This window comes from Aythya ferina (assembly GCF_964211825.1).
Source record: "Aythya ferina genome assembly, contig: HAP1_SCAFFOLD_1400, whole genome shotgun sequence".
Lineage (NCBI taxonomy): Eukaryota > Metazoa > Chordata > Aves > Anseriformes > Anatidae > Aythya > Aythya ferina.
The window spans coordinates 1-13,336 of record NW_028180707.1 but is presented as its reverse complement, the minus strand read 5'-3'; the positions used below and the strand labels follow the sequence as shown (position 1 = coordinate 13,336).

Genomic DNA, 13,336 nt, shown 5'->3' with positions numbered 1-13,336 from the left:
TAGTGATAAGGCATGAATGGGACTGGGGTAAAGGGGATAAGTAATGATAAGGGGTGAATGGGGCCAAAGGGGACGAGTTGGGGTGCGAGTAGGGTGTGAGTAAAGTGTGAGTAGGGTGTGAGTAAAGTGTGAGTAGCGATATGGGGTGAACGAGGCTGGGGGACAGGGGATTAGTAGCGATAGGGGGTGAATGGGGTTAAAGGGGCCAAGTCGGGGTGTGAGTAGGGAGTGAGTAAAGTGTGAGTAAGGTGTGAGTAAAGTGTGAGTAGTGGTGTGAGTAGTGATATGGAGTGAATGAAGCTGCGGATAAGTAGTGATAGGGGGAATGGGGCTTAAGGGGACGAGTTGGGGTGCGAGTAGGGTGTGAGTAAAGTGTGAGTAAAGTGTGAGTAGGGTCCCCCCGCAGGTGACGCAGGTGCTGCTGGGGGCGCTGCAGGTGGCGCTGGGGGGGGCGCTGCTGGGGGGCCCTCCCCGACCCCCTCAGCGCCCAACTCGGGGTCCCCCTGGGCACCGGCACCCTGGTGAGGGGGGGGGCAATTAGGGGGGTGGGGGGGGTAATTAGGGAGAGGTAATTAGGGGGGTGGGGGGTAATTAATTAGGGGGGTAATTGGGGGGGTAATTGGGGGGTAATTGGGGTAATGGGAGTAATGGGGGGGTAATGGGGGGGTAATGGGGGGGTAATGGGAGGGGGCAATTAATTAGGGGGTTAATTAGGGGGCAATTATTGGGGGAGGTAATTGGGGGGGTAATTAATGGGGGGTAATTACTGAGGGGTAATAATTGGGGGGGTTAATTATTGAGGGGTAATTATTGGGGGGGTCATTGGGAGGGGGCAATTATGGGGGGGTAAAATGGGGGGGGTAATTAATGGGGGTTAATTATTGGGGGGGTAATTGGGGAGGGGGCAATTACTGGGGGGGCAATTATTGGAGAGGGTTAATTAAGGGGCAATTTGGGGGGGGCAATTAGTGGGGGGGTAAATTGGGGGGGCAATTATTGGGGGGCTTAATTAGGGAGGGGGCAATTATTGGGGGTTAATTGGGGGGGTAATTATTGGGGGGGCTTAATTAGGGCTTAATTAGGGAGGGGGCAATTAATGGGAGGGGGGGGCAATAGGGTGGGGGGGAATAAAGGGGCGGGGGGGGCACGGGGGGGCAATAGGGGGGTGGGGGGGCAGTTGTGGGCCCCCCCCCCGGCCCTAATTACCCCCCCCCATGCTAATTACCCCCCCGCTAATTACCCCCCCCCCCCCCCCAGTTCATGGTGTCGGGGGCGGTGCTGGCGGGGGCGGCGCTGAGCCCCTCGGCGGGGAGGGTGAGTGGGGGCGGGGCTTAGGGGGAGGGGGCGGGGCTTAGGGGAAAAGGGGAGGGGCTTAGGGGAAAAGGGGGAGGGGTTTAGGGGGAAGGGGGAGGGGTTTGGGGGAAGGGGGAGGGGTTTGGGGGAAAGGGGGAGGGGTTTGGGGGAAGGGGGCGGGGTTTATGGGGAAAGGGGAGGGGTTTAGGGGGAAGGGGGAGGGGCTTAGGGGGAAGGGGGAGGGGTTTAGGGGAAAAGGGGGAGGGGTTTAGGGGAAAAGGGGGAGGGGTTTGGAGGAAAGGGGGAGGGGTTTAGGGGGAAGGGGAGGGGTTTAGGGGGAAGGGGGAGGGGCTTAGGGGGAAGGGGGAGGGGTTTGGGGGAAAAGGGGAGGGGTTTATGGGGAAGGGGGAGGGGTTTGGGGGAAAAGGGGAGGGGTTTGGGGGAAGGGGGCGGGGTTTATGGGGAAAGGGGAGGGGTTTAGGGGGAAGGGGGCGGGGTTTATGGGGAAAGGGGAGGGGTTTAGGGGGAAGGGGGAGGGGCTTAGGGGAAAAGGGGGAGGGGTTTGGAGGAAAGGGGGAGGGGTTTAGGGGGAAGGGGAGGGGTTTAGGGGGAAGGGGGAGGGGCTTAGGGGAAAAGGGGGAGGGGTTTAGGGGAAAGGGGAGGGGTTTGGGGGAAAGGGGGAGGGGTTTAGGGGAAGGGGAGGGGTTTGGGGGAAAAGGGGAGGGGTTTGGGGGAAAGGGGGAGGGGTTTAGGGGGGACACCCTATAGGGACACCCTACACGCCCCCATAGGGTGACACTGGGAGACACTGGGTGCCATACTGGTGTTACTGGTGTTACTGGGTGCCACTGGGTGCCATATAAGGTGCCATACTGGTGTCCCTGAGTGCCATACTGGTGTTACTGGTGCCATACTGGTGCCATACTGGTTCCTTACTGGTGATACTGGTGTCCCTGGGTGCCATACTGGTGTCACTGGGTGCCATACTGGTGTTACTGGTGCCATACTGGTGCCATACTGGTGCCTTACTGGTTATACTGGTGTCCCTGGGTGCCATACTGGTGTCACTGGGTGCCATACTGGTGTTACTGGTGATACTGGTGCCATATAAGGTGCCATGTAGGGTGTCACTGGGTGCCATATAAGGTGTCCCTGGGTGCCATACTGGTGTCACTGGGTGCCATACTGGTGTTACTGGTGCCATACTGGTGCCATACTGGTGCCTTACTGGTTATACTGGTGTCCCTGGGTGCCATACTGGTGTCACTGGGTGCCATACTGGTGTTACTGGTGATACTGGTGCCATATAAGGTGCCATGTAGGGTGTCACTGGGTGCCATATAAGGTGTCCCTGGGTGCCATACTGGTGTCACTGGGTGCCATACTGGTGTTACTGGTGCCATACTGGTGCCATACTGGTGCCATACTGGTGCCTTACTGGTGATACTGGTGTTACTGGGTGATACTGGTTCCATATAAGGTGCCATATAGGGTGTCACTGGGTGCCACTGGGTGCCATATAAGGTTCCATACTGGTGTCCCTGAGTGCCATACTGGTGTTACTGGTGTCACTGGGTGCCATACCGGTGCCATACTGGTGCCTTACTGGTGATACTGGTGTTACTGGTTATACTGGTGCTATATAAGGTACCATGTAGGGTGCCACTGGGTGCCATATAAGGTATCACCAGGTGCTATACTGGTGTTACTGGTGCCATGCTGGTGCCATACTGGTGCCATACTGGTTCCTTACTGGTTATACTGGTGTTACTGGTGATACTGGTGCCATAAAAGGTGCCATGTAGGGTGCCACTGGGTGTCACTGGGTGCCATATAAGGTGTCACCAGGTGCCATACTGGTGTCACTGGTGCCATACTGGTGCCTTACTGGTTATACTGGTGTCCCTGGGTGCCATACTGGTGTTACTGGTGATACTGGTGCCATATAAGGTGCCACGTAGGGTGTCCCTGGGTGCCATACTGGTGTTACTGGTGATACTGGTGCCATATAAGGTGCCATATAAGGTGTCACCAGCTGCCATACTGGTGTTACTGGTGCCATACTGGCTCCTTACTGGTGATACTGGTGTTACTGGTGATACTGGTGCCATATAAGGTGCCACGTAGGGTGTCACTGGGTGCCAATGGGTGCCATCCTGGTGTTACTGGTGATACTGGTGCCATATAAGGTGCCATATAAGGTGTCACCGGCTGCCATCCTGGTGTTACTGGTGCCATACTGGTGCCGTACTGGTTCCTTACTGGTGATACTGGTCTTACTGGTGCCGCAGGTGCGGGCGGGGCTGGCGCTGGGGGTGCTGAGCGCGGTGGGGGCGGGGCTGGAGCTGGCGCTGCTGGGGCTGCTCCTGCCCCACGGCTGCCACCCCTGCGGGGACATGGGGCCGGCCGCACAGGTATGGGGTCGCTTATAGGGTCGGTTATAGGGTCGGGGGGGTTATGGGGTCACGGGGGGGGTTATGGGGTCGGGGGGGTCATGGGGTTGTGGGGTTATGGGGTTATGGGGTCAGGGAGGAGATTATGGGGTCAGGGGGGTTATGGGGTCAGGGATGAGGTTATAGGGTCAGGGGGATTATAGGGTGGTTATAGGGTCGGGGGGGGTTATGGGGTCACGGGGGGGGTTATGGGGTCGGGGGGCTTGTGGGGTTATGGGGTTATGGGGTCAGGGAGGAGGTTATGGGGTCAGGGGGGTTATAGGGTCACAGGGGAGGTTATAGGGTCGGGGGGGTTATGGGGTCACGGGGGGGGTTACGGGATCGGGGGGTAGGTTATGGGGTCGGGGGGGTTGTGGGGTTATGGGGTCAGGGAGGAGGTTATGGGGTCAGGGGGGTTATGGGGTGGTTATGGGGTTATAGGGTTGGTTATAGGGTCGGGGGGGTTATGGGGTCACAGGGGGGTTATGGGGTCGTGGAGGTCATGGGGGGGTTGTGGGGTCATGGGGGGTTATGGGGTTATGGGGTTATGGGGTCAGGGGGGTTATGGGGTGGTTATGGGGTTATAGGGTCGGTTATAGGGTCAGGGGGGTTATAGGGTCATGGGGGGGGTTATGGGGTCGTGGAGGTCATGTGGGGGTTATGGGGTCATGGGGGTTGTGGGGTTATGGGGTCAGGGAGGAGGTTATGGGGTCAGGGGGGTTATGGGGTGGTTATGGGGTCAAGGGGGAGGTTATAGGGTCGGGGGGGTTATGGGGTCACGGGGGGGGTTATGGGGTCGGGGGGGGGTTATGGGGTCATGGGGGGTTGTGGGGTTATGGGGTTATGGGGTCAGGGAGGAGGTTATGGGGTCAGGGGGGTTATGGGGTCAGGGAGGAGGTTATGGGGTCAGGGGGGTTATGGGGTGGTTATGGGGTTATGGGGTCGTTATAGGGTCAGGGGGGTTATGGGGTCGGGGGGGTGGTTATGGGGTTGGGGGCTTATGGGGTGGTGGTTATGGGGTCAGGGGGCCGTTATGGGGTGGTTATGGGGTTATGGGGGGGTTATGGGGTCAGGTGGGTGGTTATGGGGTCGGGGGGGCTATGGGGTCAGGGGGTTATGGGGTGGTTATGGGGTTATGGGGGGTTGTGGGTGGGTTATGGGGTCATGGGGGGGTTATGGGGTCAGTTTTGGGGTCGGTTATGGGGTTTTGGGGGGTCATGGGGGGGTTATGGGGGGGTTATGGGGTCAGGGGGGGCTCTATGGGGTCTATGGGGCGCTGCTGTCTCCCTATGGGGCCCAGCAGGGGCGTGGCCAGGCGACAGTGGGCGTGGCCTGGCCGGGTGGGCGTGGCCTGGTCCCGGCAGGGAACCCCCCTAGAGTCTGTGGGCGTGGCCTGGGGGGCGGCGTGGGCGTGGCCTGACCGAGTGGGCGTGGCAGGGGGCGGTGCTTGGCCTGCAGGCGCTGCTATTGGCTGCGACGGCGGCGGAAGTGGCGTTGGCGGTGGGCGGGGCCGTGGCGGCCGGGAGGGCGCTGGAGGCGCGGGGGGAGGCGGTGAGTGGCGGGGGGCGGGGCTTAGGGGGGTGGTCACGTGGGTAGGGGGCGGGGCTGGGGGAGGGTCACGTGGGTGGGGGAGGGGCCACGTGAGGGCGCGGTCACGTGTAGGGGGGGGTTTGGGGGTAAATGGGGGGGGTTGGGGGGGTTTGGGGGGGATTTTGGGGGGTTTTGGGGGAATTTTGGGGTTTATGGGGGGGGTTGGGGGAATTTTGGGGAATTTTGGGGGGATTTTGGGGGGTCAGGGGGGAAATGGGGGGGAAATGGGGGGGTTTGGGGGGAATTTTGGGGGTTATGGGGGGGTTTGGGGGATTTTTGGGGAGATTTTGGGGGAATTTGGGGGGTCAGGGGGGAAATGGGGGGGTTTTGGGGGGAAACTGGGGGGTTTTGGGGGAATTTTGGGGGATTTTGGGGGGTCAGGGGGAGAAATGGGGGGGTTTGGGGGGGTTATGGGGGAATTTGGGGGGGTCAGGGGGGGGAATGGGGGGGTTTGGGGGGGTTATGGGGGGACAATGGGGGATTTTGGGGGAATTTTGGGTTATGGGGGGTTTTGGGGGAATTTTGGGGGAATTTGGGGGGTCAGGGGGAGAAATGGGGGGGGTTGGGGGGGGCTGGGGGTAAATGGGGGGGTTTTGGGGGGAATTTTGGGGGTTATGGGGGGGTTTGGGGGGTTTTTGGGGGGATTTTGGGGGAATTCGGGGGGCCAGGGGGAGAAATGAGGGGGGTTTTGGGGGGGGTTTGGGGGAAAATGGGGGTTTTTGGGGGAATTTTGGGGGATATGGGGGGGTTTGGGGGAATTTTGGGGGATTTTGAGGGGGCAGGGGGAGAAATGGGGGGGTTTTGGGGGGATTTTGGGGGGTTTTGGGGGAATTTAGGGGGAAATGGGGGGGTTATGGGGGGTTTTGGGGGGAAAATGGGGGGATTTGGGGGTATTTTGGGGTTTATTGGGGGGTTGGGGGGGATTTTGGGGGTAAATGGGAGGTTTTGGGGGAAATTTTGGGGGTTATGGGGGGGTTTGGGGGGTTTTTGGGGAGATTTTGGGGGAATTTGGGGGGTCAGGGGGGGAAATGGGGGGGTTTTGGGGGGAAACTGGGGAGTTTTGGGGGAATTTTGGGGTTATGGGGGGGTTTTGGGGGAATTTTGGGGGAATTTGGGGGGTCAGGGGGAGAAATGGGGGGGGTTGGGGGGGTTTGGGGGGGTTTGGGGGTAAATGGGGGGGTTTTGGGGGGAATTTTGGGGGTTATGGGGGGGTTTGGGGGGATTTTGGGGGAATTCGGGGGGCCAGGGGGAGAAATGGGGGGGTTTTGGGGGAAAATGGGGGTTTTTGGGGGAATTTTGGGGGATATGGGGGGGTTTGGGGGAATTTTGGGGGATTTTGAGGGGTCAGGGGGAGAAATGGGGGGGTTTTGGGGGGATTTTGGGGGTTTTGGGGGAATTTAGGGGAAATGGGGGGGTTATGGGGGGTTTTGGGGTAAATGGGGGGGTTTTGGGGGAATTTTGGGAGTTATGGGGGGGTTTGGGGTTTTTTTGGGGGGATTTTGGGGAAATAGGGGGGTTTGGGGGGGTTATGGGGGAATTTGGGGGGGGGTTGGGTTTTTTTGGGGGGATTATGGTGGGGTTGGGGGGGTTTAGAGGGGTTTGGGGGGGTCCTGGGGGGATATGGGGGGGTTATAAGGGGGTTGGGGGGTAAATGGGGGGGTTTTGGGGGGATTTTGGGGGGTTTTGGGGAATTTTGGGGGATATGGGGGGGGTTATGGGGGGCTCAGGGGGGGTTTTGGGGGTAAATGGGGGAATTTTGGGGGTTATGGGGGGGGTTGGGGGGTTTTTGGGGGGGGGTTGGGGGAATTTTGGGGGTCAGGGGGGTAAATGGGGGGTTTTGGGGGGGGGTTGGGGGGGTTTGGGTTTTTTGGGGGGGGTTATGGGGAATGGGGGGGGTTTTGGGGGAATTTGGGGGGTCGGGGGGGAAATGGGGGGGCCCTGGGGGCTTTATGGGGTCCCTGGGGGCATTTTCGGGGTCCCCCCCCAGGTGCTGACCCCTCCCCCCCCCCCTTTTCCCCCCTCCCCCCCCCCTTTTTTACCCCTCCCCCCCCCCCCAGCCCGTGGTCATTTACCAGACGGCCCTGCCCCCCCCCGCCGAGGGGGCGGAGCCAGCGGAGGCCCCGCCCCCCGGCCCCGCCCCTTAATAAAACCCCCTTCACTCCCATTGGTCGCCCATCCAATGACGTCATCGCCTCGGCCCCGCCCCCAATGACGTCACCGAAGGGGGGAGGGGTCGTTTAATAAAGGGGGCGGGGCGTCCAGCGCGCGGGGGGGCGTGGCCAAGGTGAAAAGGGGGCGGAGCCACGGAGAAGGGGGGGCGGAGCTTGGGTGGAAAGGGGGCGGGGCTCCGTGGCCACGCCCCCTTTTTCCGATGGGGGGGGGAGGGGTCCTCAGAGCTGGGCGATGTCGTAGGCGCTGGGGGGGGGGGAGGGGTTAATTTGGGGGGGGGTCACGTGATGGGGGGGGTCACGTGGGGGGTGGGGGGGTCAGGTGGGGGGTGGGGGGGGTCAGGTGGGGGGAGGGGGGGTCACGTGGGGGGGGTCTGGGGTTGGGGGGGGGGAAAAGGGGGGGGAAAGGGGGGAGGGGGGGGAAATTGGGGGGGTCCATGGGGGGGTGGGGAGGGAGGGGGGGGTCACGTGGGGGGGTGGGGGGAGGGGAATTGGGGGGGGGGTCCCAAAAGGGGGGGGGAATTGGGGGGGGGGTCACATGGGGGGGGAGGAATTGGGGGGGGTCCCATGGGGGGGGGCAAACTGGGGGGGGTCTTGGGGTGGGGGGGGGTCAATGGGGGGGGTTGGGGGGAGGGGAATTGGGGGGGGGGGTCCCAAAAGGGGGGGGGAATTGGGGGGGGGGGGTCAATTGGGGGGGGTCCCATGGGGGGAGGGGAATTGGGGGGGTCAATGGGGGGGGTCTTGGGTGGGGGAGGGGGGCAAGGGGGGGGTTAATTTGGGGAAGGGGGGGCCTGGGGGGGGTCTGGGGGGGGTGGGGGTCAATTGGGGGGGGTCACATTTTTTGGGGGGGGGGGGGGGGTCACTCACTTCTTCCTCTTCCGGCCCCAGCAGCGCGGGAACTTCCCCAATTTCCCACCTGGGGGGGGAGGGGAGAGAGGTTGGGGGGTGGGGGAGGGGTTTTTGGGTGGGGGGGGGCACCCATGGGTGGGGGGGGTGGGGGTGGGGGTGGGGATTTTTGGGGGGGGGTCACTCACAGGCGATGACGGCGATGCCGGTGACGAAGAGCGCGGCCGCCACCACCAGGCCCCACTTCCGGAGGGAGGGGTAGTCTGGGGGAGGGGCAGGGGGCGTGGTCAGGGGGTGGGCGTGGTCTGGGGGTGGGCGGGGTTAAGGGGTGGGCGGGGCTTGAGGGGTGGGAGGGGCCTAAGGGGTGGGTGGGGTCCCATGGGGGTGTGGGTCCATGGAGGGTAGGAGGGAGGGGGAGGGCCTTAGAGGTGGGCGTGGTCAAGGGTGGGCGTGGTCTGGGGGTGGGCGTGGTTAAGGGGTGGGCGGGGCTTAAGGGGTGGGCGGGGATTGAGGGGTGGGAGGGGCCTGAGGGGGGTGTGGGTCCAAGGGACCACATGGAGGGTAGGAGGGAGGGGGAGGGGCAGGGGGCGTGGTCAGGGGGCGGGCGTGGTCTATGGGTGGGCGTGGTTAAGGGGTGGGCGGGGCTTAAGGGGTGGGCGGGGATTGAGGGGTGGGAGGGGCCTAAGGGGTGGGTGGGGTCCAATGGGGGGTGAGGGGCCAAGGGACCACATGGGGGTAGGAGGAGGGGGGCGTGGCTTAGAGGTGGGCGTGGTCTGGGGTGGGCGTGGTTAAGGGGTGGGCGGGGCCTGAGGGGTGGGAGGGGCCTAAGGGGTGGGTGGGGTCCCATGGGGGTGTGGGTCCATGGAGGGTAGGAGGGAGGGGAGGGGCTTAGAGGTGGGCGTGGTCTGGGGGTGGGCGTGGTCTGGGGTGGGCGTGGTTAAGGGGTGGGCGGGGCTTAAGGGGTGGGCGGGGATTGAGGGGTGGGAGGGGCCTAAGGGGTGGGTGGGGTCCAATGGGGGGTGAGGGGTCAAGGGACCACATGGGGGTAGGAGGAGGGGGGCGTGGCTTAGAGGTGGGCGTGGCCATGGGGTGGGCGTGGTCTGGGGGTGGGCGTGGTTAAGGAGTGGGCGGGGCCTAAGGGGTGGGTGGGGTCCAATGGGGGTGTGGGGCCAATGTGGGTCCATGGAGAGTAGGAGGGAGGGGGCGTGGCTTAGAGGTGGGCGTGGCCATGGGGTGGGCGTGGTCTGGGGGTGGGCGTAGTTAAGGGGTGGGCGGGGCCTAAGGGGTGGGAGGGGCCTAAGGGGTGGGAGGGGTCCAATGGGGTTGTAGGGGTGAGGGACCATGGGGGGAGGTAGGAGCAAGGTGGGGGCGTGGCTTAGAGGTGGGCGTGGTCTGTTGATGGGCGTGGTCTAGGGGTGGGCGTGGTTAAGGGATGGGCGGGGATTGAGGGGTGGGAGGGGCCTAAGGGGTGGGTGGCGTCCAATGGGGGTGAGGAACGATGGGAGGGGTAGGAGCAAGGTGGGGGCGGGGCTTAGAGGTGGGTGTGGTCTGTTGATGGGCGTGGTCTAGGAGTGGGCGTGGTCTATGGGTGGGCGTGGTTAAGGGGTGGGCGGGGCCTGAGGGGTGGGAGGGGCCTAAGGGGTGGGTGGGGTCAAGGGATGGGGGTGGGGGTAGGAGGGAGGGGGTGTGGCTTAGAGGTGGGCGTGGCCTGTTTGAGGGCGTGGCCAATGGTGGGAGGGGCCTCGTGAGCAGGAGGCGGGGCTTAACAGGGTAGGGCTGAGGAGGGGCGGGTTTAGTGGGCGGGGCTTAAAGGGGGAGGGATTTGATGGTGTGGGTAGTGGGAGGGGCTTAACGAATGGGGCGTGGCTTTTGTGGGCGTGGCTTAAAGGGGGGTGGTTTATGGAGGGGGCGTGGCTTATGGAGAGGGGCGTGGCTTGGGGCGAGGCCTTAAGGGCTGGGCTGAAAGGGGGCGGGGCCTAAACGGTGGGGGGGGCTTGAGGATGGGGGCGGAGCTTGGGAATGGGGCGTGGCTTGCGGGTGTGGCTTATGGAAAGGGGCGTGGCTTAATAGGGGGCGTGGCCTAACGAGGGGGCGTGGCCTCACCGTAGTAGAAGTCTTCCTGGTTCCCATCAGCCCCTGCGGGGGGGAGGGGGCATTAACCAATGGGATCGGGGGGCGGGGCTTGTGGTAGCCCCGCCCCCTTCGCAGGCTCCTCCCACTCGGGGGGGGATTTGGGGTGGGAAATGGGGGAAAAGGGGGGAAAATTGGGGAAAATTGGGGGAAAATGGGGGAAATTGGGGGAAAATCGGGGGGATTTGGGGCCGGGGGGGGTCAGGGGGGGATTTTGGGGGATTTTTGGGGGGTTTTGGGGATTTTTTGGGGGGTTTTGGGGGATTTTGGGGGGTTTTGGGGGATTTTTGGGGGTTTTTGAGGATTTTGGGGGGGTTTTGGGGGTTTTTGGGGTGTGGCTCCCACCTTTTTTTGGCCCCGCTGTCGCCCGGGGCTGTTTGCAGTCACCTGGGGGGGGGGAATGGGGTCAGGGGGGTGGGAACTAAATCCTACTGACCCCATAACCCCTGACCCCAAATCCCCCTGACCCCAAATCCCCCTGACCCCATAACCCCTGACCCCATAACCCCTCACCCCATAACCCCTGGTCCTATAACCCCATAACCCTGACCCCAAATCCCCCTGACCCCATAAACCCCGACGCCATAACCCCTTAACCCTGACCCCATAACCTCTGACCCCATAACCCCAAATCCCATAAACCCCAACCCCATAACCCCATAACCCCTGACCCCATAACCCTGACCCCATAACCCTTGACCCCAAATCCCCTGACCCCATAACCTCATAACCCCAACCCTATAACCCCTAACCCTAAATCCCCCTGACCCCATAACCCCTGGTCCTATAACCCCATAACCCTGACCCCAAATCCCCCTGACCCCATAACCCTGACCCCATATCCTCTGACCCCATAACCCCCTGATCCCATAACCCCAACCCCATAACCCCTCACCCCATAACCCCCATGACCCCATAACCCCTGACCCCAAATCCCCCTGACCCCATATCCACTGACCCCATAACCCCGACCCCAAATTCCCCTGACCCCATTAGCCCATAACCCCTGACCCCACACCCTCTGACCCCATAACCCCTGATCCCATAAATCCCAACCCCATAACCCCATAACCCCGACCCTATAACCCCTCACCCCATAACCCCATAACCCTGACCCCAAATCCCCCTGACCCCATAAACCCCGACGCCATAACCCCATAACCCTGACCCCATAACCCTGACCCCATAATCCTGACCCCAAATCCCTCTGACCCCTTAACCCCTGACCCCATAACCTCATAACCCCAACCCCATAACCCCTGACCCCAAATCCCCCTGACCCCATAACCCCTGGTCCTATAACCCCATAACCCCTGACCCCAAATCCCCCTGACCCCATAACCCCTGGTCCTATAACCCCATAACCTCTCACCCCAAATCCCTCTGACCCCATAACCCTGACCCCATAACCCCTGACCCCAAATCCCTCTGACCCCATAACCCTGACCCCATAACCCCGACCCCACACACCGCACTCTGTCACCGCCCTCAGCTCCGGTTCCTCGTCCGTGGTCGGTGAGCCTGGGGGAGGAAATTTGGGGTCATTTTGGGACATTTTGGGTCTTTTGGGAAATTTTGGGGTCATTTTGGGGCATTTGGGGTCATTTCAGGTCATTTTGGGGACATTTTGGGGTCATTTTGGGAAATTTTGGGTCTTTTGGGAACATTTGGGGTCATTTGGGGACGTTTGGGGCCATTTCGGGTCATTTTGGGGACATTTTGGGGTCATTTTTGGGACATTTGGGGACATTTTGGGTCATTTGGGGGGATTTGGGGACATTTGGGGACATTTTGGGGTCTTTTGGGGACATTTGGGGTCATTTTGGGGACATTTGGGGACATTTTTGGGTTATTTGGGGACATTTTAGGGACATTTGGGGACATTTCGGGTCTTTGGGGGACATTTTGGGTCATTTTGGGGACATTTGGGGACACTTTGGGGACATTTGATTACATTTGGGGTCATTTAGGGACATTTGGGGGACATTTTGGGGACATTTGATTACATTTGGGGTCATTTAGGGACATTTGGGGTCATTTGGGGACTTTGGGGACGTTTTGGGGACATTTAGGGACATTTTGGGGACATTTGGGGACATTTTGGGGCACTCACTGGGGGACGTCCAGGCCATCCCGCTGCTCTCGGTGCCGGCGGGCTCTGGGGTGGGGGGGTCCGTCTGCAAGCCTGGGGGGCACAGAGACCAGTATAAACCAGTATAAACCAGTATAAACCAATATGGACCAGTATAAACCAGTATGGACCAGTAAGGACCAGTATATACCAGTACAGACCAGTACAAACCAGTACAAAACGCTACAGACTGGCGATCCCAGTAAAAACCCCAACAGAGCAATGTTCCCACTACAGACCAGTATGTACCAGTATAAACCAGTAAGGCCCAGTATAAACCAGTACAGACTAGTACAAACCAGTAAGGACCAGAATAAACCACTCCAAACCAGTACAGACCAGTACAAACCAGTGCAGACCAGTACAAACCAGTACAAACCACTACAGTCTTGTGATCCCAGTTCCCAGTACAGACAAGTATACACCAGTACGGACCAGTATAAACCAGTAAGAACCAGCACAGACCAGTATAAACCAGTACAATCTTGTAAGAACCACTACAAACCAGTATGGACCAGTATGGACCAGTACAAACCAGTACAAACCAGTACAGCCTGCTAATCCCAGTAAAAACCACAACAGACCAATGTTCCCAGTACAGACCAGTATGTACTGATACGGACCAGTACAAACCAGTACAGACCAGTACAAACCAGTGCGGCCCCCTTTCCCTTGTCCAAACCAGTCCAGACCAGTCCAGACCAGTATAAACCAGTCCAGACCAGTGTCGCCCCCGCCCCCAGTCC

General features: G+C 60.9%; 2 protein-coding genes across 6 annotated transcripts; one reads left to right on the top strand and one right to left on the bottom strand.

Annotated features, from left to right (window-relative positions):
* The first annotated feature begins 9 nt into the window (after positions 1-9).
* LOC311429581 (uncharacterized protein) lies at positions 10-7,464 on the top strand. 4 transcript variants are annotated; one of them, XM_084540672.1, is made up of 6 exons: positions 10-121; positions 267-521; positions 1,258-1,314; positions 3,585-3,707; positions 5,163-5,276; positions 7,373-7,464. In XM_084540672.1, the coding sequence occupies exons 3-6, from the start codon at positions 1,261-1,263 to the stop codon at positions 7,457-7,459; spliced, it is 378 nt and encodes a 125-aa protein (XP_084396798.1). In that variant the 5' UTR covers positions 10-121; positions 267-521; positions 1,258-1,260; the 3' UTR covers positions 7,460-7,464. The 4 variants fall into 4 exon arrangements, with proteins under 4 accessions (XP_084396798.1, XP_084396797.1, XP_084396796.1 ...); XM_084540671.1 differs by having other exon boundaries at positions 10-126; positions 249-521; XM_084540670.1 differs by having other exon boundaries at positions 10-132.
* A 15-nt stretch (positions 7,465-7,479) lies between these two features.
* Positions 7,480-12,642, bottom strand: LOC311429579 (sodium/potassium-transporting ATPase subunit gamma-like). Of its 2 annotated transcripts, none has more exons than XM_084540667.1 (7): positions 12,573-12,642; positions 11,921-11,980; positions 10,805-10,846; positions 10,433-10,465; positions 8,518-8,592; positions 8,351-8,399; positions 7,480-7,730 (listed from the first exon to the last, which is right to left on the bottom strand). In XM_084540667.1, exons 1-7 carry the CDS (start codon positions 12,589-12,591, stop codon positions 7,706-7,708), a joined length of 303 nt encoding a protein of 100 aa, XP_084396793.1. In that variant the 5' UTR covers positions 12,592-12,642; the 3' UTR covers positions 7,480-7,705. The 2 variants fall into 2 exon arrangements, with proteins under 2 accessions (XP_084396793.1, XP_084396794.1); XM_084540668.1 differs by having other exon boundaries at positions 11,930-11,980.
* Positions 12,643-13,336: the final 694 nt, after the last annotated feature.